The 27,009-nt window shown below is 42.0% G+C and overlaps 1 protein-coding gene across 1 annotated transcript in view; it reads right to left on the reverse strand.

Moving 5' to 3' along the window:
• Positions 1–253: 253 nt before the first annotated feature.
• The window catches only part of LOC125484060 (parkin coregulated gene protein homolog), a 181,197-nt gene continuing 154,441 nt past the window's right edge, over positions 254–27,009 (reverse strand). Inside the window, exon 3 of the mRNA XM_048601301.1 lies at positions 254–1,796. Coding sequence (XP_048457258.1) covers positions 1,767–1,796 — 30 coding nt within the window. The 3' untranslated portion in view covers positions 254–1,766. The remainder of the gene's footprint in view (positions 1,797–27,009) is intronic.

Here is a 27,009-nt window from a genome sequence, read left to right on the forward strand (position 1 = left end):
ATGAGGTTCTGTGAAAGATCAGAATAATGATACTAATATCATAAAATAAATGAGATAGGTTTCTCTGGGTTTAAAGTAAATTAGTGCGATGTATAATGAAATCCACTCATATTTCTGAAAACCTCATCAGTCACATTGCTTGGTACAAGGGATACTATACCATATACATTATGCAAAATGCAAATCAGATTACATGAGATCACTGTTCATCTATGTTCTTTTATTTGATATATCTTTCAGAGTATGAGCTGCATATTTGAGAATATTGTACAAAAACTTTCCAATCAAATTTTTAATAAATTGACACACTAAATCTCATGCAGAAGATGAGTAAGCTGATTCGGAAGAATGCAGGTTCAATTCCTGTTTGTATGCTAAATTAGCAGGTTTCGGCTCTGGCAATGGTGGCAATGATATTGGCCTTAGTAATCCTGGGTCAGGGAGAAACTTTGTAGTCAGCAGATAGAGGAAATGTTTATTCCATTAATCTGAACTGGATTCAAATGCAGTTTTCAGAAGTCATTGGGCAATCTTTTGGCTCAATCTATTCTTCGAGAGATAAGAGCATGACCGTCATCTTCCGTATTTAAAGACTCTATGAAGCACAGTACCAAACCAACTGTTAAATTATGTCAAATATTTCATAATATTATCCATTTTATGTTGCATTATATAATTTAACCCGAAGTTTTGGCAAGAAAATATGAGTTCACATGCTTGAATCTGAAAACACATTTAAATGTACAAAACATTTCATCATCATATTGGCATTTTTGTAATTACTTTTCTGAGGGATGAGTTCAGTAGATCTCCCTAATGCACATTGGTGTACAAGTCTCAGTAGAAGAATAAGGAGAAATTACATACAGCTGTGTGATGTTGTGTGCATCTATTCAATGTGAGCTTTCATAAATTACAATAGGGACCTATTTGACCAACTAATTATGAACAACCTATACTGACAACTTCTTGCAGCTTTCATGTAGAAGTCAGGTCTAAAGGAAAAGCTGGTTTCTACACTCATCTATTTAAAACCTTCATATAAGGCTGTGTGATTGAGGAAACGGAAATCAGTCCAAAAATATCATACAGACTGGAGCTCTATTTAGAGAAGATTGATTGAAGAGAAACAAATAGAAAATCAGATGCTGGAAATCTAAAATAAAAATAAAATTGCTGCAAATGTTCAGCAGGCCAGGTAGCTTAATCAGAGAGAAAAGAGGGGTCAGTGTTTAATGTGAGCCCTTCTTCAAAAACAGATGCTGACCCCCGCTAAATATTTTGAATATTTTCTTTATTGTTTCAGGCACTTAAGAGCTCTGTCACAATATTCAATGAGCTCAGGTAACCTTCAAGTAAACAGGCTAAGTATTTTTGGGAACATGAGCATTCCATTGGCTCTGATTTCTTTCAGGAATGGTCCATTTTAACAACTTGTAGGCATATAATTCATTTGTAATTCTAATTGCTTTGGCACGTGGATACAAAACTGACTTATTTTTAATTGATTTGTAAATTTTGGGACTGAATTTTTCCAACTTCAGTTGCAGTGTTTTGTTAAATGTGATTCATGGTCCCAGTCCAACGTGGCTCAGAGTGATTTTTGTCACACAATCTTCACCTCATTAATTATGCATCTTGGCTCTTTGGCACCGTCCTTGTGGAATTGCATGGTAGGAGAAGTGCAAGTGCTGGTCATTGTCAGGACCTTCAGATATTCATGCCGCTAGTGTCCTTCTTATGGAATTGCACAGCATCAGGAAGCTTCATGCACAAGCTGCTGGGGACATCACATCCTGAGTGAGACACAACCAGAAAGAATGTATGTACCTTGGAATCTTGAGCACAGTGGGAATTTGGTACAGAAGGGAAGAGTTGCTTTTTGCTTTCTTTGGTTTATAGTTTCTCAGATCTTTTTATGGTTTATATTTTGTAAGGTCTATATTCCAAAATAACAAGGACCAGAGAATGATTGGCATTATTGATATTAAACATCTTCCAAAAGGGTTAATCTAAGGATTAAGTCATTGCGGAAAAGCTCAAAACCATGATGCATTCTTCCTGCTCTCTGTGGAAAACCAGGAACATTTCCAGCGCCCAGGCCAGCATGTGTGCAGGAAGTAATTCCACCTGCAGCTCCTATAAGCTCAGGTTTTGGAGCTCGAGCAGTGGTGAGACACATTGTGGAGCATCTGTGAGGCAGACAGTATGTGATAGCATATATAGAGAGTTGATCATACCGCAGCCTAAAACTCCACAGACAGGAAGGGAATGGGTGACTGCCAGACAGAGCAAGCGGATTGAGCGGGCAGTGGAGATGTTTCTTGTGGCGATTCTCCTGCAAAACAGATATATCACTTTGGAAACTATTGAGGGAAATGACCTCTTGGGGAAAGCAGCAACAGCTAAATTCATTGCACCATGGTTGGCTCTCCTGTACAGGGAAAGAGTAAAAAGTGTAGGAATGTAATAATTATAGGGATTCAATTGTAAGGGACTTAAATGTAAGGGGAATAGATAGGCATTTCTGTGGCCACAAATGAGACTCTTCGTTGAAATGTTGCCTCTCTGGTGCTAGGGGAAGGATGTATCAAGAGCATTCTGGAGGAGGACAGTGAACAGCCAGTGGCACAGGTTAAAAAAAGCAATATAGATTAAAAAAAGGGCAGAATTGAAAAATAGGACCTCAAAGGTAGTGATCTCAGGATTACCACCAGTGCCACGTGCTAGTCAGAGTAGAAATAGCAGGATATATCAGATGAATACATGGCTGAAGAAATAGGGCAAGGGACCAGTTCTGGCAAAAATGGGACACACCTGGGTAGAATGGGATGAATGTCTTGGGGGAGTATTTGCTTGAGTGGTTGTGGAGACTTTAAACTAAAATGGCAGTGGCATGGGAACCAATGTAAGGAGTCAGAGGAAAGGGAAACAAGGACAAAAACAAAAGGCAGAAAGGGGAATAAAAAAGGTTATGGGCAGAGAAATCAAGGGCCAGGATCAAACAGTGAAAAATATTAGGAACAGAACAAGAAATGTTAAAAAGACATTTGATCCTTAATGTGCAGAGCATTCACAATAAAATGAATGAATTAATTATGCAAACAGATGAAAACAGGTGTGATATAGTTGGGATTGTGGAGACATAGCTGCAGGGTGAGCAGGGATGGGAACTGAACATCTAGGGGTACTCAGTATTTAGGAAGCACATACAAAAAGGAAAAGGTGAGGGAGCTGTACTGCTGGTTAAACAGGAAATTTATGTAATAGTGAAGAAGCTTATTAGCTCAGGCGATGTGGAATTTGTATAGGTAGAACTCAGAAATACCAAGGGGCAAAAAAATGCATTAGTTGAGTTGTATATAGACCCCCAAATTGTAGCAGTGGTATTGGAAATGGCATTAAACAGGAAATTCGAGACACATGCAGTAAAGAAACATCAGTAATTATGGGTAGCTTTAATCTGTATATGGATTTGTCAAATCAAATTAGTAACAATACTGTAGAAGAATTCCTGGACCATAAACAGGATGGTTTTCTGGACATGTGTTGAGGAACCAACAGAGTGGAGGATACCTTAAGCTAGGTATTGTGTACTGAGAAAGAAATAATTGGCAATCTAGTTGTCTGAGGCCGCCCCAGGGATGAGCGATTATAATATAATACAATTCTTCATCAAGATGGAAAGTGACATAGTTGATCCTGAGGCAAGGGTCCTGAATCTAAATAGAGGAAACAACAATGGTATGAGGCATGAGTTGGCTATGGTAGATTGAGGAACATTACTTAGAGGGATGACAGTGGAAAGGCAATGGAAAACATTCAAAGAGCACATGGGTGAACTGCAACAGTTCCTGTCTAGTAAAAAAGTAAAATGGGAAAGGTGACGAAACCATGGCTTACAAGAGAAATTAGAGATAGTGTTAGATCCAAGGAAGAGGCATACAAATTGCCCAGAAAAAACAACAGACCTGAGGAGGAGAACAGTTTGGAATTAAGCAAAGGAGGACAAAGGGATTGATTACAAAAGGGAAACAGCGTACGAGAGTAAACTTGTGGGGAACATAAAAACATTTAATAGGTATATGAAGAAAAACAGATTAGAAAAGACAAATGTAGGTTCCTTACAATCATAACGGGGGAATTTACAATGGGGAGCAACAAAATAGCTGACCCACTAAATACACACTTTGGTTCTGTGTTCACAAATGAGGACACAAATAAAATACCAGGAATACTTTTAAACATAAGATTTATTGAGAGGGAGGAACTGATGTGAATCAGTATTAGTAGGGAAATGGTGTTGGGGAAATTGCTGAGATTGAAGGTAGGCTGGTAAATCCCAGAGCCTGATAATCTACATCCCGACATCCCAAATTCTCAAGCATGTGGACGAGAAATAATGGATGCAACAATGGTCATCTTCAGAGATTCTAAAGATTCTGTAACAGCTCCTACAGATTGGAGAGTAGCTAATGAAATTCCTTGATTTAAATAAGGAGGTAGAGACAAAACTGAGAATTATAGACCAGTTAGCCTGACATCTGTAGTGGGGAAAATGCTTGGGTCCATTATAAAAGATTTAATAGCAGAGCATGAGGAAAACAATGGTAGACAGAGTCAGCATGGATTTACGAAAGGGAAATCATGTTTGGCAAATCTACTTTGAAGATGTAATTTGTGGAGTTGGTGAAGAGGAGCCAGAGAATGTAGTTTATTTGGCCTTTCAGAAGCTTTCAGCAAAGACCCACATGAGAGATAGTATGTAAATTAAAGTGTATGGAATTGGAATAGTGAATGAAATGGATGGAAAGCTGGTTGGCAGACAGCAAACAAAGAATAGGAATAAATGTGTCTTTTTCCAAATTGCAGCCAGTGACTTGCTGGGTACTGCATTAACAACATTTAGCATTGGCAGTTTTAACCAATTTTTATCTGCACAAGCTTTTACTCTTCTTTGACAACTAATTTCCTCCCTCTCTCATGCAGTCACTAGCAACACTGAGTGAACCTCTGCCCAGAAGAGGCCTGCGCTTGTGACCCACAACACCACCTCCATCTCTGAGGAGGAAGCCACTGAGCCCTCCTGCCCCCCAACCGAGGAAGGTTCATCAAGGCTTTCACTTGCATTCTCCATCAACTCAGGAACTTTCACTTGGTTGGTATTCTATTAGACGTGGGAGTCCAACCTGGTGAGCACAGCTGGTCGAGGAAGAAACATTCCAGGCCTCTAGCACTTAGATGACTGCTGGAGACCAACCACCTGCACAGCCCCAGGTGAAAGTCTCAGCCGTTAATGACTTCACCAAAATGCATAGACAGACAAAATGCAGTGGGCAGGTTTGTTAGAGCTATTTGGTAAGCTGAATTGAAGAATGATGGAGTCCATCAAGGTAATCAATACTCTAATAGAAGCAAAATACAGTGGTTGCTGGAGATTAGAAATACAAACCAAAAGTGTTGGAGAAACTTAGCATGTTTAACAGCATCTGTGGAGAGTGAAAGAAGTTAATATTTCAAGTCCAATATGACTCTTAATAGACCCTCTCCACAGATGCCATTAGACCTGCAGAGTTTGTCCAGCACTCTCTGTTAGATATCAGAACAGAGCTTGTTTTGGCATGCATGTGTTTAACTATCTCCATGGACGGTTCAGCAACTGTTATGGGACACAGGTCTACTCCACTCTGTGCTTGCTGGATTTGTACATGAGCCTGCACTCTATCTAGCTGTAGGTTTTTAGCATCAATAGCAAGGCAAGAAAGAGACATGGGGCCTCAATCTAACTCTGGGTGCCCCTTCTTTTCGGGGAGACAGGCATGAACTCATAGGGAGGGGGAGTAGACGCAGGCTGCCCTGGACTGTCTTTGAAGGACACCAGAGATATGTGGTTCCTCCACTTTGCCCCTGCCTTTCATGACAAAGCTGCAGAACTCCAAGGAACAAGGAGGGTGAGCCTGTATCCAGGTGTGACAGACTCTGCAGGCTAGAGCCCTCTAGGCCCAAACAGATTCTAGGGCCATCTGCCTAAGTTTTCCTGGTCAACTACACAGCAGGCTCCCTTCACTCCAGGACTGCTCTTAGATGTGGTGGAGACAGAGGAAGAAAAGAAACACACTGAATGTACATAGATGGTACGGGTAACACGGAATCGTAAATAACCTTTTACAACAACAACTTTGGCTCCTTGATTGTAGATAGCCTCAGGATCAAGATCCTTGAATTGTGTCATTCAGGATTGCAGCCTTTTGATAAGGACAACACAGAGACTAAATGCAGTGTGCAAGGATGATGCTAGCGCATAATCTGCACACATCACTCTACAATTACATCCACCCTATGGATGAGTGTCACTTATATAAACAACTTGAATGTGAATATAGGAGGAAGGGTTAGCAAGTTTACAGATGACACCAAAATTGGTGATGTAGTGGAACAGAGAAGAAGGTTACATCAGATTACAACAGGACCTTGATTAGATGTGCCAATAGAGCGAGGATTAGCAGGTGGAGTTTAATTTAGATGAATGTGAGGTGTTGCATTTTGGTAAGGCAAATCAGGGCAGTACTTATACAGTTGATGGTAGAGCCCTGGGAGTGCTGCCGTACAAAGAGACCTTGGGATGCAGGTTCTTTAAACATGGAGTCACAGGTAGACAGGGTAGTGAAGAAGGCATTTGGTACGCTTGCCTTTATTGGTCAGTGCATTGATTACAGGAGTTGGGATGTAATGTTGCTGGCTGTACAGGACATTGATTTGGCCCCTTTTGGAATACTGTGTTCACTTCTGGTCTCCCTGCTATGGGATAGATGTTGTTAAACTTGAAAGGGTGCAGAAAAGATTTATAAGGACGTTGCCAGGATTGGTGGGTTTGAGCTACAGGGAGAGGCTGAATAGGCTTGGGCTATTTTCCCTGGAGCATTGGAGGCTGAGGGGTGACCATTTAGATGTTTATAAACTCATGAGGGGCATGCATAGGGTGACTAGCCAAGATCTTTTTCCCACGGTAAGGGAATTCCAAACCTAGAGGGCGTAAGTTTAAGATGAGAGGGGTAAGATTTAAAAGGGACCTGAGGGGCAACTTTTTCATGTGGAGGGTGGTGCACGTATGGAATGAGCTGCCAGATGAAGTGGTGGCAGCTGATACAATTACAACATTTAAAAGACATCTGGATAGGTTCATGAATAGGAATGGATTCGATGGATATGGGCCAAATGCTGGCAAATGGGACTAGATTGATTTATATATCTGTTTGGCATGGATGAGTTGAACAAAAGGGCCTGTTTCCATGCTGTACAACTCTATGACTCTATTACTCTAAGTGGTCCTTTTCAGGCTGAAAAAGAGAAATCTCAGAGTTGGATAAATAGTTATGGGAATGAAAAATATAAACTTGGAGTACTGTTATAAATGAAAAAGTGAGAGCAGGACAAGGAAATGTAGATTCTAAGCAATAAAAGGATGTCAGGGAATTCTTTATACAATGAAAGATCAATGAACAGAATAGACTTCAAGAGCAGCAGTACAGAAAAATTTAGAGTCTAATTATCACTGAGGGAAATTCAACATCTCCTGTTCATCAAAAGTCAGTGCATTTCCACTAGCTTTCACCTCAACCATAAATGAACTGCATTGCCATTATTTAACCATTTGTTTGTTTATTCTTAAATAAATTAGCTTGACAGTTAAAAAGCCAAAGTCTGATGTTGTGATGTTGCATGGTTTTTCGAAAATTGGAGAGAAATCCTCTGGTGGTTTGACATACATAACTCAACAAGTTACAATAATGAACAGAAAGGTTATTCTGTTCACTATTCTGAGCACATCTCTATAAGCATACTCCTATTTTGACGCTTGTGAAGCCAAAGTGAATTGGACGTGATTTAAAATACTAGGATTAAAAAATCCAAATTGAAAATATTCAAAACTGGATGATAGCTCTACTGAGAATATAGAGTGAGGTATAATGAGTCCTTTTCTGAAATTAAAATGGCAGACTCTGAATATGATAAAAATGAAGTGGAAGTTGCCACTGTTCCAAAGGATTATAGTAACCTGACTGTTATTGTATATAGTCATGCTATAGTATGACTTTCATTGTATGGTTTGTATTCTTTCCTCATAATGGAAAACATTTGACGATGTAATGTTTTCAAATACCATGTGAGTTCTTTGAAATCAGGATATAAGGGAGCTCACTGGGGCATTTGCAAACCTATTTAAGATGGAGGAAGACACACCTGCATCTTTGGATTTTTCTTCTTCCATATGAAAAAACAACTTCAATGTAATTCTATTTCATATTAATAGAGTACAAGGATGAGATATCAGTTAGTTTTAAATAAGTTCGGTCAGGTTGCACTCAGCTCATGTCGAAATTGAAGCAAACAAATCATTTGATCGTGTTCCTTACATAGATTCAGTGGATCTGCAAAGAAAGACCCAATAGGAAATAAATGTTTAACAGAAGGTTTTTATGCTCCACTGTAGAACCAAGTGAGGAATTTAGGCCTCCCGATGTGGCATGGCAACGTCAAGATGTGTGGGAAAATACAGCGAGGATTAAAAAGTCACAACCTCAACATTGAGAAAATGTTTTGCAATTTTCCCTTTAGATTCAAATGGCAAGTTCAGAATCTCTGTATTGAGCATCAACTATCTTATTTCCATGCATTTGCTTCTCATAATTAAACCAGCTCACCTTACTTCTATCCCACTCCCAATTCTCCTCCCTTTCCCTGAGAAATAAGTTTGTGTACATTCCAGACAAGAAGATCAGAGCAGTCAACTGTCAGCTGCAACTTTTCAAATGCTTGTACCAACCGTCATCCAATTTTGTAAGCAGCACAATGTCCCTGCATACCTCATCCCACCATCCTCCTCGACATTTCATCTACTCATTAAAACCGAAGGAACTGCAGATGCTGTAAATCGTTAATTCTGATTTCTCTTCACAGATGTTGACAAATCTGCTGAGCTTTTCCAGCAACTTCTATTTTTGTTTCATCTACTCATGTCGGTATTTGCAAGCCAACAAAATCATCACATTATTATGGCTTCTCTCAGATCAACTCTCAGACCACAAGAGCCCATCAACACTGACTTTGGAGCTCAGCAACACCTCTGACTTGACATGATTCTGTCAGGTCTCTTTACAGCAGGGGATCACCAGATGCATTTTATGGCTTTGTTTATTTTCTTAGTACTCACTCACTTTGCGCTCACTTGGAAACTGTCAGCCTTTGTAGCTTGCATTCCTTTTTAAGGTCAAAAATCACATGACACCAGGTTATAGTCCAATAAGTTTATTTGAAAACACAAGCTTCCAAGCTCAGTTCCTTCCTCAGGCGTAGTGTGAGAGAGACGGTATAAGACACACAATTTATAAGCAGAAAGGCAGTAACCCTAAAACTGGCCACACCTTGTGGAATCTTTAATCAGTTAGGAAGGAGACTACTGATTAAAATGCAAAATCCAGATACCTCTCAAGTCATTGTCCTGAGATAATTAAAGGTTTTATCATTGTATACAAGAGGTGACATCTCAGGTCAGACAATGCACTTTAGGTGTGAGGTCTTGCTTAGAATCTGTCTATGTTTTAAACTGGGGCCAGGTTTTATGTTTTTGAGCAAAATGTATCTACGACTACACAAACATCTTGGATGAAATACTTCATGTGTGTGTCTGTGTCTGTGCCTGTGTACGTGCGTGTGTGTATCCGTGTGTGTGTCCGTGGTGTGTGAGAGAGAGAGAGAGAGTGTGTGTGTGTGTGAGAGAGAGAGAGGGGGTCTGTCTAAGTGTGCAAGTGTGTGTGTGTTTGTGTGAGAGAGTGTGTGTGTGTGTGAGTGTGTGTATGGGAGTATATAGTGTGTTGTGGTCACCTGTAGTGCAACATGAACCCAAGATCACAATTGAGGCCATCCTTAAGGGTACGGAACTTGGCTATCAGCCTCTGCTCAGCGATATTATATTATTCTGTATCTCGAAGTCCACCTTGGAGGATGCTTACCTGAAGATCGGAGGTTGAATGTCCTTGACTCTTGAAGTGTTGCCCCACTGGGAGGGAACACCCCTGTCTGGTGATCATTGCACAGTGTCAATTCATCCATTGTCGTACCGTTTGCACGGTATCGTCAATATACCAAGCCTTGGGGCATCCTTGCCTGCATCATATGAGATAGACAACAATGGCTGAGTCACATGAGTATTTGCCATGTATGTGGTGGGTCGTGTTCTCACATGTAACAGTAGTATCCATGTTGATGATCTGTCATGTCTTGCAGAGGCTGCCACAGCAGGGTTGTGTGGTGTTGTGGTCGATGTCGTCCTGAAGGCTGGGTAGTTTGCTGTGAACAATGGTCTGTTTAATGTTTGGCAATTGTTTGAAGGTGAAAAGTGGAGGGGTAGGGAAGATTGTGGTGAGGTACTCATCATCGTCAATAATGTGTTGAAGGCTGCGAAGAACATGGCATAGTTTCTCCGCTTTGGGGAAGGGTTACCATATCGGCCGTATCTCATGTCTGTCTTCTGAGGAAGTCATTGTGGTTTTTCGCTGTGCCGTGACGGGATTGGTGATTGATGAGTTGAGCATCGTATCCTATTCTTATGAGGGCATTGTTCAACACCTTCAGGTTTCCGTCATGTTCCCCTCATTCTGTGAATGCGTAGGGCTTGTCCGTAGGGGATGGCTTTTTAAAATATGTTTAGGGTGGAAGCTAGAGAAGTGTGTCATCGTGAGGTGATCCGTGGGCTTGTGATAGAGTGAGGTACTGAGGTGTCCATCCTTGATTGAGATGTGTGTGTCCAAGAATGAGACTGATTCTAAAGAGTAGTCCATGGTAAGTCTGATGGTGGGATGAAACTTGTTGATATCACTATGTAGCTGTTTCAGCAACTCCTTGCCAATTGACCAAAGGAAGAAAATGTTGTCAACGTATCTGGTGTATAGCATTGGTTGGAGGTCCTGCGTAGCAAAGAAGTCTTCTTCGAACTTGTGCATGAAAATGTTGGCATATTGGGGTGCAAATGTGGTCCTTATGGCTGCTTCGTGAGTCTGAATGAAGAACCGGTTGTCAAAGGTGAAGATGTTGTGGTTGAGGATGAAGCGGATGAGTTGCAGGATGGTGTCTGGAAACTGACAGTTGCAGGTATTGAGTACAGAGGCTGTTGCAGCGATGTCATTGTCATGGGGGATGCTGGTGTACAGTGCCAAAACATCTATTGTGACGAGGAGTGTTTCTGGTTCGACTGATCCATGGGTGCAGAGTTTCTGTAGGAAATCTGTGGTGTCACGATAGAAGCTGGGGATTCTTTGTACAATGAATTTCAAGATGCCCTTGACTTGGCCGGAGAGGTTTTCACACAGGATACCTTTTCCTGATATGAAGGGACGTCCAGGTGCGTTGGCTTTGTGAATCTTCGGAAGGCAGTAGAAGTCCCCTATGCAAGAAGTACGTGGGATGAGAGTGTGTAGGGTATTTTGAAGGACTGGATCAAAAGTTTTGATCAGTCTGTTGAGTTCACGGGTGTGTTTTTTGGTCAGTTGGCACGTAGTTGTCTGTTGTGTTTTCTCCTGGTTGTTCAGTTGTTGGTACACTTCTTTGTAGTAGTCCATTCTCTTCTGTATGATGATAGCTCTTCCTTTGCTGGTTTGATGATGATGTTCCTTCTAATGGGGGAACACTTCAAGGGTCAAGGGCATTCAGCCTCTGACCTTCGGGTAAGCGTCCTCCAAGGAAGACTTTGAGATACACGCGACGCAAAATCACTGAGCAGAGGCTGATAGCCAAGTTCCATACCTAAGGTTTTGGAGTAGATTTGTAGCTCGGGTTGTGGGTGTTGAGGTTGTTGAAGTTGGTTGGCTTGCCGAACTGGTTTCTTGTTTCACAGATGTTTTGTTATCATGCTTGGTAACATCCTCAGTGCAGCCTCTGATGAAGTGTCAGTGTGTTTTCCCACCTGGTTTTTAAACTCTGGGGTCCGTTGAAATGGATTGCCTCACCTCCGGGTTTCCTTTGTAGTGGAACGTATATGGGGTCGAGTACAATGTGTTTATTAATAGCATGCTTTGTGGAGTGCCATGCTTCTCGGAATTCTCGTGCCTGTCTATGCCTAGCCTGTCCCAGGATCTTGGTGTTGTCCCAGTTGAAGTCGTGGTTCTCCTTGTCCATGTGGATTGAGATGAGTGAGTATTGGTAGTGTCTTTTTGTAGCCAGTTGGTGTTCATGTACTCTTGTTGTTAGTTTCCTTCCTGTTTGTCCGATGTAGTGTTTCTCGCAGTCTCTGCAGGGGATCTTGTAGATGACATTGGTCCTATCCATGGCGGGGAGTGGATCCTTGGTTTGGGTGAGCAGTTGTCGTAGGGTTGATGTGGGCTTGTGTGCCACTCTGATGCCCAGTGGTTGTAGGAATCTTGTGGTGAGTTCCGACGTGTTTCTGATATAGGGTAGTGTGATGAGTGTGTCGGGGCATGTAGTCTCTTTCTGATGCTGTTCGTGTAGGCATCTTCTGACCCAATTTTTTGGATATCTATTATCCTTGAAAACCTGGAAGAGATATTCTTCTTCTTCTTGGCGTAGTTCCGTGTTGCTGCAGTGTGTTGTTGCCCTTCTAAATAGTGTTCGCACGCAGCTTTGTTTGTGTGTCCTGGGATGGTTACTGTTGAAGTTCAGTACCTGGTCTGTGTGTGTGGCTTTTTGGTGTACTTTTTTTTTGCAGATCCCCATTTGTCTTGCGCTCTGCCATGACGTCCAGGAATGGGAACTGTTTGTTCTTCTCCTCATCTCTGGTGAATTTCATTCCAATGAGGGTGTTGTTTATAAGTTTGTGTGTCTCCTCTAATTTGGTCCATTTAATGATGACAAAGGTGTCATCTACGTAGCGTATCCACAGTTTAGGTTGATTTGCGGAAGGGCAGTCCTTTCTAGTCTTTGCATCACTGCTTCTGCTATGAATCCGGAGACAGGTGATCCCATGGGTCAACAACACACTACAGCAGCACAGAACTACGTTAATAAGAAGAAGAATACCTCTTCCGGGTTTTCAAGGATAATGGATATCCAAAGAACTGGGTCAGAAGATGCCTACACAAACAGCATCAGAAAGAGACTACACGCCCCGACACACTCATCACACTACCCTATATCAGAAACACATCAGAACTCGCCACAAGACTCCTACAACTGCTGGGCATCAGAGTGGCACACAAGCCCACGTCAACCCTACAACAACTGCTCACCCGAACCAAGGACCCACTCCCTGCCATGGACAGGACCAATGTCATCTACAAGATCCCCTGCAGAGACGGTGAGAAACACTACATCGTACAAACAGGAAGGAAACTAACAACAAGAGTACAAGAACACCAACTGGCTACAAAAAGGCACGACCAATACTCAGTTATCTCAATCCACATGGACAAGGAGAACAAACACTTCAACTGGGACAACACCAAGATCCTGGGACAGGCTAGGCATAGACAGGCACGAGAATTCCTGGAAGCATGGCACTCCACGAAGCATGCTATTAATAAACACATTGAATTTGACCCCATATATATTCCACTACGAAGGAAACCCAGAAGTGAGGCAATCCATCTCAAAGGACTCCAGAGTTTAAAAACCAGGTGGGAAAACACACCGACGCTTCATCGGAGGCTGCACTGAGGATGTTACCAAGCATGGTAACGAAACGTCTGCAAAACAACAAACCAGCTCGGCGAGCCAACCAACTTCAACAATCTCAACAAGTTCCATACCCATGAGGATGACCTCAATTGTGATCTTGGGTTCATGTCATACTACAGGTGACTCCACCACACTATATATTCCCACATACATACTCACACGCATGCACACACACACACACTCTCTCACACAAACACACTTTCACACTTACACAGACCCTTTCTCTCACACATTCTCTCTTTCTAACACACACACACACACACACACACTCTCTCTCTCTCACATACACTCCAACACACACACACATACACATACACATATACAGACACAGGCACACATATGAAGTATTTCATCAAAGATGTTTGTGTAGTAGCAGATACATTCTGCTTTGCTCAAAAAAAAACCTGACCCCAGTTTAAAACGGACAGATTCTAAGCAAGACCTCACACCTAAAATGCATTGTCTGACATGAGATGTCACCTCTTGTATGCAATGCTGAAACCTTTAATTATCTCAGGACAATGACTCCAGAGGAAAGAGAGACAACAAGGTGCAGGGCTGGATGAACACAGCAGGCCAAGCAGCATCATAGGAGCAGAGAGGCTGACTTTTCGGGCCTAGACCCTTCATCAGAAAAGGGGGAGGGGAAGGGGGTTTTGAAATAAATAGGGAGAGAGTGGGAGGCGGATAGAAGAGGGATAGAGGAGAGGATAGGTGGAGAGGAAACAAACAGGTCGAAGAGGCGGGGATGGGGCCAGGAAAGGTGAGTGTAGGTAGGGAGTTAGGAAGGGGATAGGTCAGTCCAGGGAGGACGGACAGGTCAAGGGGGTGGGATGAGGTTGGTCGGTAGGAGATGGAGGTGCGGCTTGGGGTGGGAGGAGGGGATAGGTGGGAGGAAGAACAGGTTAGGGAGGCAGGGACGAGTTGGACTGGTTTTGGGATGCGGTGGGGGGAGGGTGGATTTTGCATTTTAATCAGTAGTCTCCTTCCTAACTGATTAAAATTCAACAAGATGTGGTCACTTTTAGGGTTGTTTCCCTTCTGCTTATAAATTGTGTGTCTTATTCCTTCTCTCTCACACTATGCCTGAGGAAAGAGCTGAGCTCCAAAAGCTTGCATTTTCAAATAAACCTGTTGGACTATAACCTGTTGTTGTGTGATTTTTGACCTTGTCCACCTCAGTCCAACACCTGCATCTCCACATCATTCCTTTTCAATGCAAAGGCTCTTCAGTGTTTCGTTACAAGCTGCCAGTTTTTGTAGGTTTCATTTGTCTTCAGCACAGAGAGAGAGAGGCAGCTTGTCAAGGTGGGGAACACTGAACAGTCAAGGCATGTCACCTAATGGCAATGGGTTGTGTCAATATCACACCTGCTGCCTGTGCCAGCAGTTTACACTGCACATGCTTCAACCAAATGGCCATTTCTGAAAATCAGAGAGGAGAGGTCCTTCATGGTGTCAAGGGGGACTATGGTCAGTTGTCAGATACAATCACACTCAGTCAATGGGCTCTCCAATTTCAGTCCAAAGGATAGGCCACAGTCAGTCAAGTGTTTATTTCTACTAGAGTCCAGGATCCTTGCAGAATGGCTTAGGCAAGACCTGCTCTACAGATAGGTCAGTTGGAGTGCTGTAGAGACATCAGTCCAGGGACTGGCTGTGGTTAGACTGGACTGTCGTGTGAAGTCAGTCTGGGAGGTGTCCACAGTCAGTCATTGTCATAGAGGAATAGAGTCATACAGCACAGAAACAGACCCTTCTGTCCAACTCGTTCGCACTGCCTAGATATCCTAAACTGATCTAGTCACATTTGCCAGCATTTGGCCCATATCCCTTTAAACCTTTCACATTCATGTACCCTTCCAGATGATGTTTAAATGTTGTAATTGTGCTTACCTCCACCACTTCCCCTGGCAACTTGTTCCATACAAATACTACTCTCTGTGTGGAAAGGTTGCCCCTCAGGTCCCTTTTAAATCTTTCCCCTCTCAGCTTAAATCTATGCCCTCTAGCTTTGGACTCCCCTACCTGAGGAAAAAGACCTTGGCTATTCACCCTATCCATGCCCCTCATGATTTTATAAACCTCTATATGGTCACCACTCAGCCTTCAACACTCTCGGGGGAAAAAAGCCACAGCCTATTCAGCCCCTTCCTATAACTCAAACCCTCCAATCCCGGCAACATCCTTGTAAATATTTTCTGAACCCTTTCAAGTTTAACAATAGCCTTCCTATAGTAGGGAGACCAGAAATGAATGCAGTATTCCAAAAGTGGCCTCAACAATGTCCTGTACAGCTAAAACATGACGTTCCAACTCATATACTCAATGCACTGACCAATGAAAGCAAGTGTGCCAAATGCCTTCTTCACCACCCTGTCGAACTGCAACACAACTTTCAAGATACTAAGCATCTGCACTCCTGGGTCACTTCGTTTAGCAACACTTCCCAGGGCCCGACCATTAACAGGTCCTGCCCTGGTTTGCCTTATCAAAATGCAACACCTCACACTTAACTAAATTAAACTCCATCTGCCACTTCTCGGCCCATTGGTCCATCTGATCAAGGTCCTGGTGTACTCTGAGATAACCTTCTTCACTGTCCACTACACCACCAATTTTGGTGTCATCTGCAAACTTAATAACCATACCTATGTTCACATCCAAATCATTTATATAAATGATCAAATGTAGTGGACCAGCACCAATCCTTGCAGCACATTGCTGGTCACAGGCCTCCAGTCTGATAAAACAATTCTCCACCACCACCCTCTGTCTCTTACCTTCAAGCCAATTTTGTATCTAACTGGCTAGTTCTCCTTTGGTTCCATGTAACCTAAACTTATTAACCAGTCTACAATGCAGAACCTTGTCAAATGCCTTGCTGAAGGCCATAAGGACGACATTCATCACTCTGCCTTCATCAATCTTTTTTGTCACCTCTTCAAAAAACTCAGTCAAGTTAGTGAGACATGATTTCCCATGCACAAAGCCATGCTGACTATCCTTAATCAGTCCTTGCCTTTCCAAATGCATGTAAATCCCATCCCTCAGAATCCTCTTCAACAACTTACCCACCACTCACATAAGGCTCACCGGTCTGTAGTTCCCTGACCTTTCCTTACCACTTTTCTTAAATAATGGCACCACTTTAGCCAACCCCCAGTCTTCTTACACCTCATCAGTGGGTGTCAATGATACAAATATCTCAGCAAGATGTCTCGCAATCTCTTCCCTAGCTTCCCACAAAGTTCGAGGAAACACTTGATCACGTCAAACGGATTATCTACCTTTATGCATTTTAAGACATCCAGCACCACTTCCTCTGTAATATGGATTGTTTTCAAGATATCACTGTCTATTTCCCCAAGTTTTCTTGCTTCCATAGCCTTCTCCACAGTAAATACTGACACAAAATACTTATTTAGTATCTCAGTCTCCTGCGATTTCACACATAGACAGCCTTGTTGATTTAAGGGGCCCTATTCTCTGCAAGTTACTGTTTTGCTCTTAATGTATTTGTGGAATCTCTCTGGGTTCTCCTTAACCCTATTTGCCAAAGCTATCTCATGTCCCCTTTTTGTCCTCCTGATTTCTCTCAAGTGTACTCCTACTACCCTTATACTCAAGGGATTCACTTGATCCCAGCTGTCTACACTGCCATATGCCTCCTTCTTTTTCTTGACAAGAACCTCAACTTCTCCAGTCATCCAGCATTCCCTACACCCACCAGCCTTGCCTTTCACACGAATAGGAACATAATGCCTCTGGACTCTTGTTATCACATTATGCCACTTTCCAACCACCGCTTTATCTGCAAATAGCCTTTCCTCATCAATTTTTGAAAGTTCTTGCCTAATACCATCAACAACGGTCTTACTCCAATTTAGGACTTTAATGTTGAGGTTGGTTGGCTCGCTGAGCTGGTTTGTTGTTTTGCAGACTTTTCGTTACCATGCTTGGTAACATCCTCAGTGCAGCCTCCGATGAAGCGTCAGTGTGTTTTCCCGCCTGGTTTTTAAACTCTGGGGTCCGTTGGGATGGATTGCCTCACTTCTGGGTTTCCTTCGTCGTGGAATGTATATGGGGTCGAATTCAATGTGTTTACTAATAGCATGCTTCGTGGAGTGCCATACTTCCAGGAATTCTCGTGCTTGTCTCTGCCTAGCCTGTCCCAGGATCTTGGTGTTGTCCCAGTTGAAATCGTGGTTCTCCTTGTCCATGTGGATTGAGATGAGTGAGTATCGGTCGTGTCTTTTTGTAGCCACTTGGTGTTCTTGTACTCTTGTTGTTAGTTTCCTTCCTGTTTGTCCGATGTAGTGTTTCTCACCGTCTCTGCAGGGGATCTTGTAGATGAAATTGATCCTGTCCATGGCGGGGAGTGGGTCTTTAGTTCGGGGGAGCAGTTATCGTAGGGTTGACATGGGATTGTGTGCCACTCTGATGCCCAGCGGTCGTAGGAGTCTTGTGGTGAGTTCCGACATGTTCCTGATGTAGGGTAGTGTGATGAGTGTGTCGGGGCATGTAGCATCTTTCTGCTGCTGTTCTTGTAGGCATCTTCTGACCCAGTTCTTTGGATATCCATTATCATTGAACACTTGGAAGAGGTATTCTTCTTCCTCTTGGCGTAGTTCTGTGTTGCTGCAGTGGGTTGTTGCCCTTTTAAATAGTGTTCGCACGCAGCTTCGTTTGTGTGTGCTGGGATGGTGACTGTTGAAGTTCAGTACCTGGTCTGTGTGTGTGGCTTTACGGTGTACTTTTGTTTTCAGTTCCCCATTTGTCTTGCGCTCTACCATGATGTCAAGGAATGGGTGCTGTTTGTTCTTCTCCTCCTCTCTGGTGAATTTTATACCGGTGAGGGTGTTGTTTATAAGTTTGTGTGTCTCTTCTAATTTTGTCTGTTTAACGATGACAAAGGTGTCGTCTATGTAGCGTATCCACAGTTTAGGTTGGATTTGCGGAAGGGCAGTCCTTTCCAATCTTTGCATCACTTCTTCTGCTATGAGTCTGGAGATAGGCGATCCCATGGGTGTCCCGTTGATTTGCTCGTATGTTTGGCAGTTAAAGATGAAGTGGGTGGTCAGGCATAGGTCCAATAGTTTGAGCATGTTGTCCTTGGAGATGGTTTCACCGGGTCGTGTTCTTGTTGAAGCAGTGTTGTCATTGTTTCCCTTGCTAGTGGTAAGTCTATTGATGTCATTCCTGGACGTCATGGTAGAGCGCAAGACAAATGGGGAACTGAAAACAAAAGTACACCGTAAAGCCACACACACAGACCAGGTACTGAACTTCAATAGTAACCATCCCAGCACACACAAACAAAACTGTGTGCGAACACTATTTAAAAGGGCAACAACACACTGCAGCAACATGGAACTACGCCAAGAGGAAGAAGAATACCTCTTCCAAGTGTTCAAGTATAATGGATATCCAAAGAACTGGGTCAAAAGATGCCTACAGGAACAGCACCAGAAAGATTCTACACGCCCCAACACACTCATCACACTACCCTACATCAGGAACACGTCGGAACTTACCACAAGACTCCTACGACCGCTGGGCATCAGAATGGCACACAAGCCCACGTCAACCCTACAACAACTGCTCACCCGAACTAAAGACCCACTCCCCGCCATGGACAGGATCAATGTTATCTACAAAATCCCCTGCAGAGACGGTGAGAAACACTACATCGGACAAACAGGAAGGAAACTAACAACAAGAGAACATGAACACCAACTGGCTACAAAAAGACACGACCAATACTCACTTATCTCAATCCACATGGACAAGGAGAACCATGACTTTGACTGAGACGACACCAAGATCCTAGGTCAGGCTCGGCAGAGACAAGCACGAGAATTCCTGGAAGCACGGCACTCCACAAAGCATGCTATTAATAAACACATTGAATTCGACCCCATATACATTCCACTACAAAGGAAAACCGGAAGTGAGGTAATCCATCTCAACGGACCCCAGAGTTTAAAAACCAGGCAGGAAAACACACTGATGCTTCATCGGAGGCTGCACTGAGGAGGTTACCAAGCATGGTAACGAAACGTCTGCAAAACAACAAACCAGCTCGGCGAGCCAACCAACCTCAACACCCACAACCCGAGCTACAGATCTAATCCAAAACCTTAGAACTTTAATTTTTAGGTCAGGTGTATTCTTTTCCATAGCTGTTTTAAACCTAATAGAAGTATGATCACTGGCCCCATAGCGCTCCCCCACTGATACCTCAGTCACTTTTCCTGCCTTATTCCCCAAGAGAAGGTCAAATTTCACTCCTTCTCTAGTACATACATCTACATACTAATTAAGAAAATTTTCTTGTACACAGTTAAAAGATTCCTCTCCATTTAAGCCCTTAACACTATGGAAGTCCCAGTCTACATTTGGAAAGTTGAAATTCCCTACTGTTACAACCTTATCATTCTTACAGATATCTGAGATCGCTTTACAAATTTGCTTCTCAGTTTCCCGCTGACTAATGGGGTTGGGGAGGTGGGGCTGGGGACCTATAGTACAATTGCAATAAGATGATCATCCCTTTCTTTCCCTTTCTTATTTCTCCTTTCCACCCAAATAACTTCACTAGACGTACTCCCAGTAATATCCTCCCTCTGTATAGCCATAATGCTATTCTTAACCAAAGACGTTATTTCTCCTCCTCTCTTGCACCTCCCCCCCCAGCCCTTGTATTCTTCCTATAGCATTTATACCCTGGAACATTAAGCTGCCGGTCCTCCCCTAAGTCACATTTCTGTGATAACTATGATATCTCAACCATGCCCTAAGTTCAGCTGCCTTCCCTGTAAGGCCTTTTGCATTGAAATAAATGCAGTTTAATTTATCATTCTTACCTTGTTTTTTGCCTTGCTTTTGCCTGCCTTGACTATTTGACTTGCTCCTGTTCTCAACTGCACCAGCCTCAGACTCTTCTCTTTTCTCACTATCTCTTCACCCCACCCCTGCCACCCCCCGCCATCCTTACAAGTTTCAAACCTCCTGAATACACTGGAAAATCTCCCCACCAGAATATCGGTCTCCTTCCGATTCAGGTGCAAAGAATCCTTCTTATACAGGTTACTTCTACCCCAGAAGAGATTCCAATGATTCAAAAATGCAAATCTCTGCCTCCTACACCAGCTCCTCAGCCATGCATTCATCTGCTGTATGCTCCTTTTCCTGCTCTTACTAGCATGTGGACCAGTTGCAGTCCAGATACTACTTTCCTTGAGGAACTACTGTTTAATCTCCTGCCTAACTTCTTATATTCTGTCTTCAGAACTTTTAAGCTTTCCTCAGCATTCAGACTCAGTTACTACTGGCTAGATTCTTCTTCTGCTGGAAGATTAGAGAGAGTACGAAACTAACGTTAACTCATATCAATCTGTCACTAAGCTATTCATTAAAATACAAACAAAATACTACATATGCTGGGGATCTGACATAAAAACATGAAGTGCTGGAGAGGCGCAGAAAATCTGGCAGCATCCATGGAGAGAGAAGCAGAATTAACATTTCAAGTCCAGAATTGCTCCTGCACAGAAATGTTTACCCAGCACTTTCTGTTGTTACCACTGTCCTGTTCACCTTTGTTTCCAGGCAACCTAATTTATCACGCCTTTAGAATGATAATATTTCACTTCATTGGATTACCAGTGGTGGGGGTGTGGGCTATTTGTTGCTGGGGCAGCCTTTAAAAACTAGCAGCAAGAAACTGGTGTCCATCCATTTTTCAACAGCAGTGAGTTTCAGAAGTCTCATGTGGTAGCATCTTGGCATGGAGGGAATCAGTAGCAAAAAGGGCACACAGTTTTTCAGCTGTAAATATTCAAGCATCATATTTGTGCAAAACAACTCATCAATTTATGTATTATTTGTCTTTAGGGTTTTGGCTGGTTTTCAAGGACTCTGAATTTAAAGGGAATGTTCATCTCTATTTCTCAAACACCTACAATGCGAATATGCAAGAATAATTGAACTTACTCGTCACATGCTTCTAAAGGTATCTTTAATCCCTCTTGAAAAAGGGGCCAATTACCAGCCCCAAAGAAATTCAACTGGGGGAGAAACAGCACCACTGGAAACGCTGTTCACATGGGGAGAATGACCTTTAAATCAAACATAGGCAGTCTATAGATTTTGGGATGTGGTAACATGGCAACACAATGATGGAAAAAGCTGGAAAATGCTTAGCATAGATAATAGCAATGCTATGTGCAATGCCAAGAATTATTACTTTTAAATCAGAAATTGCTGAAAGGTCACATAACATTATGAGGGGCATAGACAGGGGAAACAAAAGGAACATTTCCCCTTGGTGGATGAATCAATGATTAGGGCATAGACTTAAGGTAAGGGGCAGGAGGATAAGAGGGGATGTGTGGAAAGGTTTTTTCACGCAGAGGATGGTGAGAATCTGGAACTCACTGTCTGTAAGGGTGGGAGAAGCCGAAACCCTCATAATATTAAAGAAGTATTTAGATGTGCACTTGCGATACCAAGGCATAGAAGGCTATGGGCTATGTGCTAGAATAGTTGGGTGCTTGTTTTTGATTGGCACAGACTTGAAAGGCCAAAGGATCTTCTTCTGTCCTGCAGACCTCTACAACTCTGATTCTAATCCACCAACCATCTTGAATCTTTCTGCCCTATTCTGACCTGTCTGCTTCCTCCTGGAATGAGAGAGGGGCAGATACTATGGGAGATTAAAGCAGGTGGCACTACTGTTTCTTTTGGTGCATTTGGAAAGATTTCCTGAACAAGTGAGTAGGCAGCAGAGAGGGCATAGAGGGTTTGTGGCATCAGGGATTAGGGTGGGTGACAGAGAGTGAGTGATATTGGAGGCAGTAATGGGAATGGTAGATAAACTGTGAAACTTGGTAGGAATTGGGTACAGCAGCAGAGACAGACCAAGTGTGAGGTGTGAGAGAGGAGATGGTGACACTTATGGTGGCAGAGTGGAGACTTTCTCCAGGCAACTTTAATCCAGGTGGCAACCTCGGATCCGAATGGCATGGTCTGGTGTTGTGGCCTCCTCTGCTGGTTCTGGGAGAAGAGGAAGTCTCACCTCTGCACCACCCCATCCAGCAGGATCTCCAGGCTCCGCCTGCAAAGCGAGACACTGATTTCCCCCATTTGCATGTCAGGAAACGTGCAGGGAAACTCCAGATTTACAGGGCTTGTCTAGGTACACAAGTCTTCAAAAGGTTTCTTGACCAAAGGGATGCAGATTAATTCTAGCATATCACAGCATTGGTGAGTTGATAGTGTGAAGAGATTATGGATGGAATTGGGGAGTAAACAGATCGTGGATATAGCAGAATAATTGTGGAACGAGTAGAATGCATGGTGGGAAATCAGGGATGGTGATCACAGGGAAAGGTTGGAATGAGAAAGCTTGGGAAGTTTGTGCAAAAACAGAAATTGCTGGAGAAACTCTGCAGGTTTGGCAGCATCTATTGAGAGAAAGCAGAATTAACATTTGGAGTCCAGTAACCCCTTTTCAGAATTGGTTTGCATATTGGGCTGATTAATTCTGGCATATCACAGCATTGGTGAGTTGTTCTGGTAATGGCACATGATAAGACGGGACTGGAATTGTGCATGAGGGACACCCTAGGGAGGAGGTTGGTAGTTTATGAAGTGAGTTTAGTAACACACGGTGAGTAAATCTATTAGGTCCCACAATGAAAAAATCCCTCCGAAAACCCCTATGTAACTCGTACCTAACCAAAGAAATGTAAGATTCAGCCCTATTGTAAGTTCTTACAAGAGTAATGTTTCTAATGGATCGTTCTAAAGAGAGATGCAAATTACATGAAAAGCTTTTACTTATGACACATTGTTGATTGATAGTGCAAGCTTATTTCCAAGTCGTTGTTTATGCCAGCAAGACTCTTATTTAGACATTTATTATTTTCCTTAGTTTCTTAAAGCTTATCACAAAGTCAATAGATCAAATGTATTTTTCACAATTGAACTGCTAGGTTTCTAAGAAATTGTATTGCTACATTATGTTCTTTAGAAAATGTAAAATCAAAACAGATGATTCAATATACTTGATTATTCCTTCAGGGTTTATTCCAAACAAATATAATAAAGCATATTTTGCATTCAGAAATGTGAGATTACCTTTATATTCTCAAATTCAACAGAAATTCTCCTGATCCATTGCCTGATGCCAGTGGAAAATTAGTAAAACTCTCAGGAAACGAATAAAACAATAAAAATGCTCAGAGAGTCCTGACAATGTTCTGCCTAAGTTACAAAAGCCATCAAGGGAATTTCAGAATGATTTAATCCTTTGAGTGCAAATAAATGATGAAAAAAAACCATGTCTGTTTAAGATCAGGACAATGTTTGGATCAGAAATTCTACCCCTGAGAAAGGAACATGAAGCAGCAGTGTGTTACAATTCTCTATTTAAAATTACACAATGTTTAAGTATCGGTGATTCAAAATAATGCAAATTTCACAAGCTTTGAAAAGGTGGATATATTAGTGCAAGATGCATCAATTTCTGGAATGTCATAATTCACTACATGTCAAATTGGAAAAGGTTCAAATTTCTCATTCATAACACATTGATTTTGTCATTCACCAAGCCATGTAAAGCAGGAAGGTGAATTTACGATCAGGTTACTGAAAGTTGATTTGAATGGCATGGACTTTTAATTATAAAGTATGTCTTAATTTGTTGCTTTAGGCTTCCTGACTTTTGAGACACCCTGTTTGGCAAGCTGGCTACCCATCTGATAGGAACTCAGCAGCACAAGTCTACAACTGCGGACAAATTGGTCAAGTGAGAAACAGAGGTAGTTTGATGGTGTGAAGAGATTGTGGATGGGAATAGGAAATAAACAGATCATGGAAGTAGCAGAGAAATTGTGGAACGAATGGAGTGTGTGGTGGGAAAGTAGGGATGGTGATCACAGGGAAAGGTTGGATAGGAAAGCTCAAGAAGTTGGTATAAAAGCAGAAATCGCTAGAGAAAATCAGCACGTCTGGCAGCATCTGTGGAGAGAAAGCAAAATTAATGTCTCAAGTCCATTGATCCTTCTTCAGAACTGGCTTGCATATTGAGCTGCTTGCCAGCACTACTGGACCTGAGAGAATACCCAGGTCTGACTCAAAATTTATTACATTGAGATATCGTGGGAACTTAGAACAAGCCAGAACTCTCCCAGAGTATTATAATGGTGAGACTGAAGTTTTGACGAGTTTCAGTGGCTGTTCTGTTAGAATGTTATCTGCAGGCAGTGGAGATTGTTTTGGTCTTCAGTAGGAGGAATCCTGCTGAGGAACAAAATGTTCATCTCATCTTTTTGCCTTTCTTGCTGATATTAATCTAAGCTACACATACCAAGCGGGGAATCATGGCTACACAACGATTGTTGCAGAAAATAGGCCTGAATCTCAATTGATGACGGTCTCTTGTAAGACATTAGACTCAACTTAAGAGTAAGTTCACATTACTTCAACTGAAACATTCCCACTCAAATATTGTAGCAAACACAGAAAGGGTTATTTATTTATTTATTATCACATATATCTAGAAAGATATAGTGAAAAGTGTTTGTTGCCATTTTCCAGTGCCATTTTGAGTTACAAAAAGAATAGAAAGAAATTACCTAAATAAAGTTTCATCCTCTCTACAAATGGTCTTGAAACACAGTTCCAGGGTTTCTGCAAAGTCTCTGTAAGGTGTTCCAGGCCTCAAGGTGTCCCCTCTCCAGATCCAGCAAGAGTCCATATTTCAGGAATACCACAGCCAGGAATCCCCACTCAGGTCACTGCCTCTGCTGCAGTGATCCGCCGCCACCAAGAATCCCCACTCCTGGCACCATCACTGTCCAATTAGCTCCTCCAGGAATAGTCCTTTACATCTGATGATGGAGCTTTTCAATATGATGTCAGTTAACTCTTTCAAGTATTAACTGCTCTATATAACATCTCTCCCCAAACTTTCCTCTGGTTATGAAATCCTTTATACAATTATTTTGCATAAGGAGGTTTATTGCTACATCATTTCCTACCATACCCTGCTGTTGTTTCTTACTTAAATGATTTTCTTGAAAGTTGTTGTGTAAATTTTCTCTTTTTATGTAGATGAAATTGATTTATTGTTCATTGTTTCAAATAAAGATTATTTTCTTTTTAATGTTTCAGAATTATCTCATTTTTCTGTAAAAAAATTTTTCAAACATTTCAATGTCACTGTATTTTATGTTTTCTCTTGAAGTATAGGAAAGATTGTAATTTTGTGTCATTTTCTCCTTTTCCTTCCTGATTTTTGCACCCTTTTTAACAGTATGGATGATTCATGGCCTTTCTGCTTCTTCTCTGAGCTTTACGTTGTAAAAAATAGCATCAGGCTGATAATGCTTCTTAAAGATATTTTCAGTTGAACAATAACTACTTGTTTCCCTTTAAAACACTAATTTTATCATTCTTCAATTTTTTCATGGACATTAATTGATTTATACTAAGATAACAAGGTGTGGAGCTGGATGACCACAACAGGCCAAGCAGCATCAGAGGAGCAGGAAAGCTGAAGGTCTGGACCCTTCTTCAGAAATGGTTTTTACTGCTGTTTTCCCAAGTTTCTGAATGACTGCCCCTTTCTTTATAAAGATTTTACTCACAGATTTTACAATATTCTTCAAGAATTATCATAATAGTATGAAGTCTTCATCTTTAGCATTTTTTGCAGGAAAGCTTTCAAGGATTGTGGGGGAAGAAAGGTGTTTATCTGGAGATAACAAGGTGCAGAGCTGGATGAACACAGCAGGCCAAGCAGCATCATAGGAGCATTAACTGGATTATTCATTAAAAAGTCAATAGAAGATATAGTTTTTTTGAAATCTACATTTTTGGGAAGTCACATGGGGTTTCAACTAACTGCTGAACTTGTTTGCTGGAGATCACCTGACTGTGTCTTATGGCTGTTCTGTTTGAACACTATTTGCAGCTGGTGGAGATTGTTTCGGTTTTCAGTAGGAAGAATCCTGCTGAGGAACATACTGTTCGTCTCATTTCTCTGCCTCACTGAAGCACCCTTGTTATGAATCCAGTATGTAACCAGTTTGTGTAACCAGATTTTCATCTTGAAAGAGTGTCTGGAAGATTTCTTACCACCGTCTCCTGAACAAACTGCAAGTGTCTAATGTTATGATTCCAGCTATTACTGGACAAGTCAGATACCAAATTGAAATTGGGATTAATAGACTTTTTTTGTTTTAATGAGATGATCTCTCACTGAAACACAATCATACATTGTTGTAGATTTGGTTTAAACAATAAAACTGA

The sequence above is a fragment of the Rhincodon typus genome, chromosome 9 (assembly GCF_021869965.1).
Source record: "Rhincodon typus isolate 14 chromosome 9, sRhiTyp1.1, whole genome shotgun sequence".
In the NCBI taxonomy this organism is placed as follows: Eukaryota; Metazoa; Chordata; class Chondrichthyes; order Orectolobiformes; family Rhincodontidae; genus Rhincodon; species Rhincodon typus.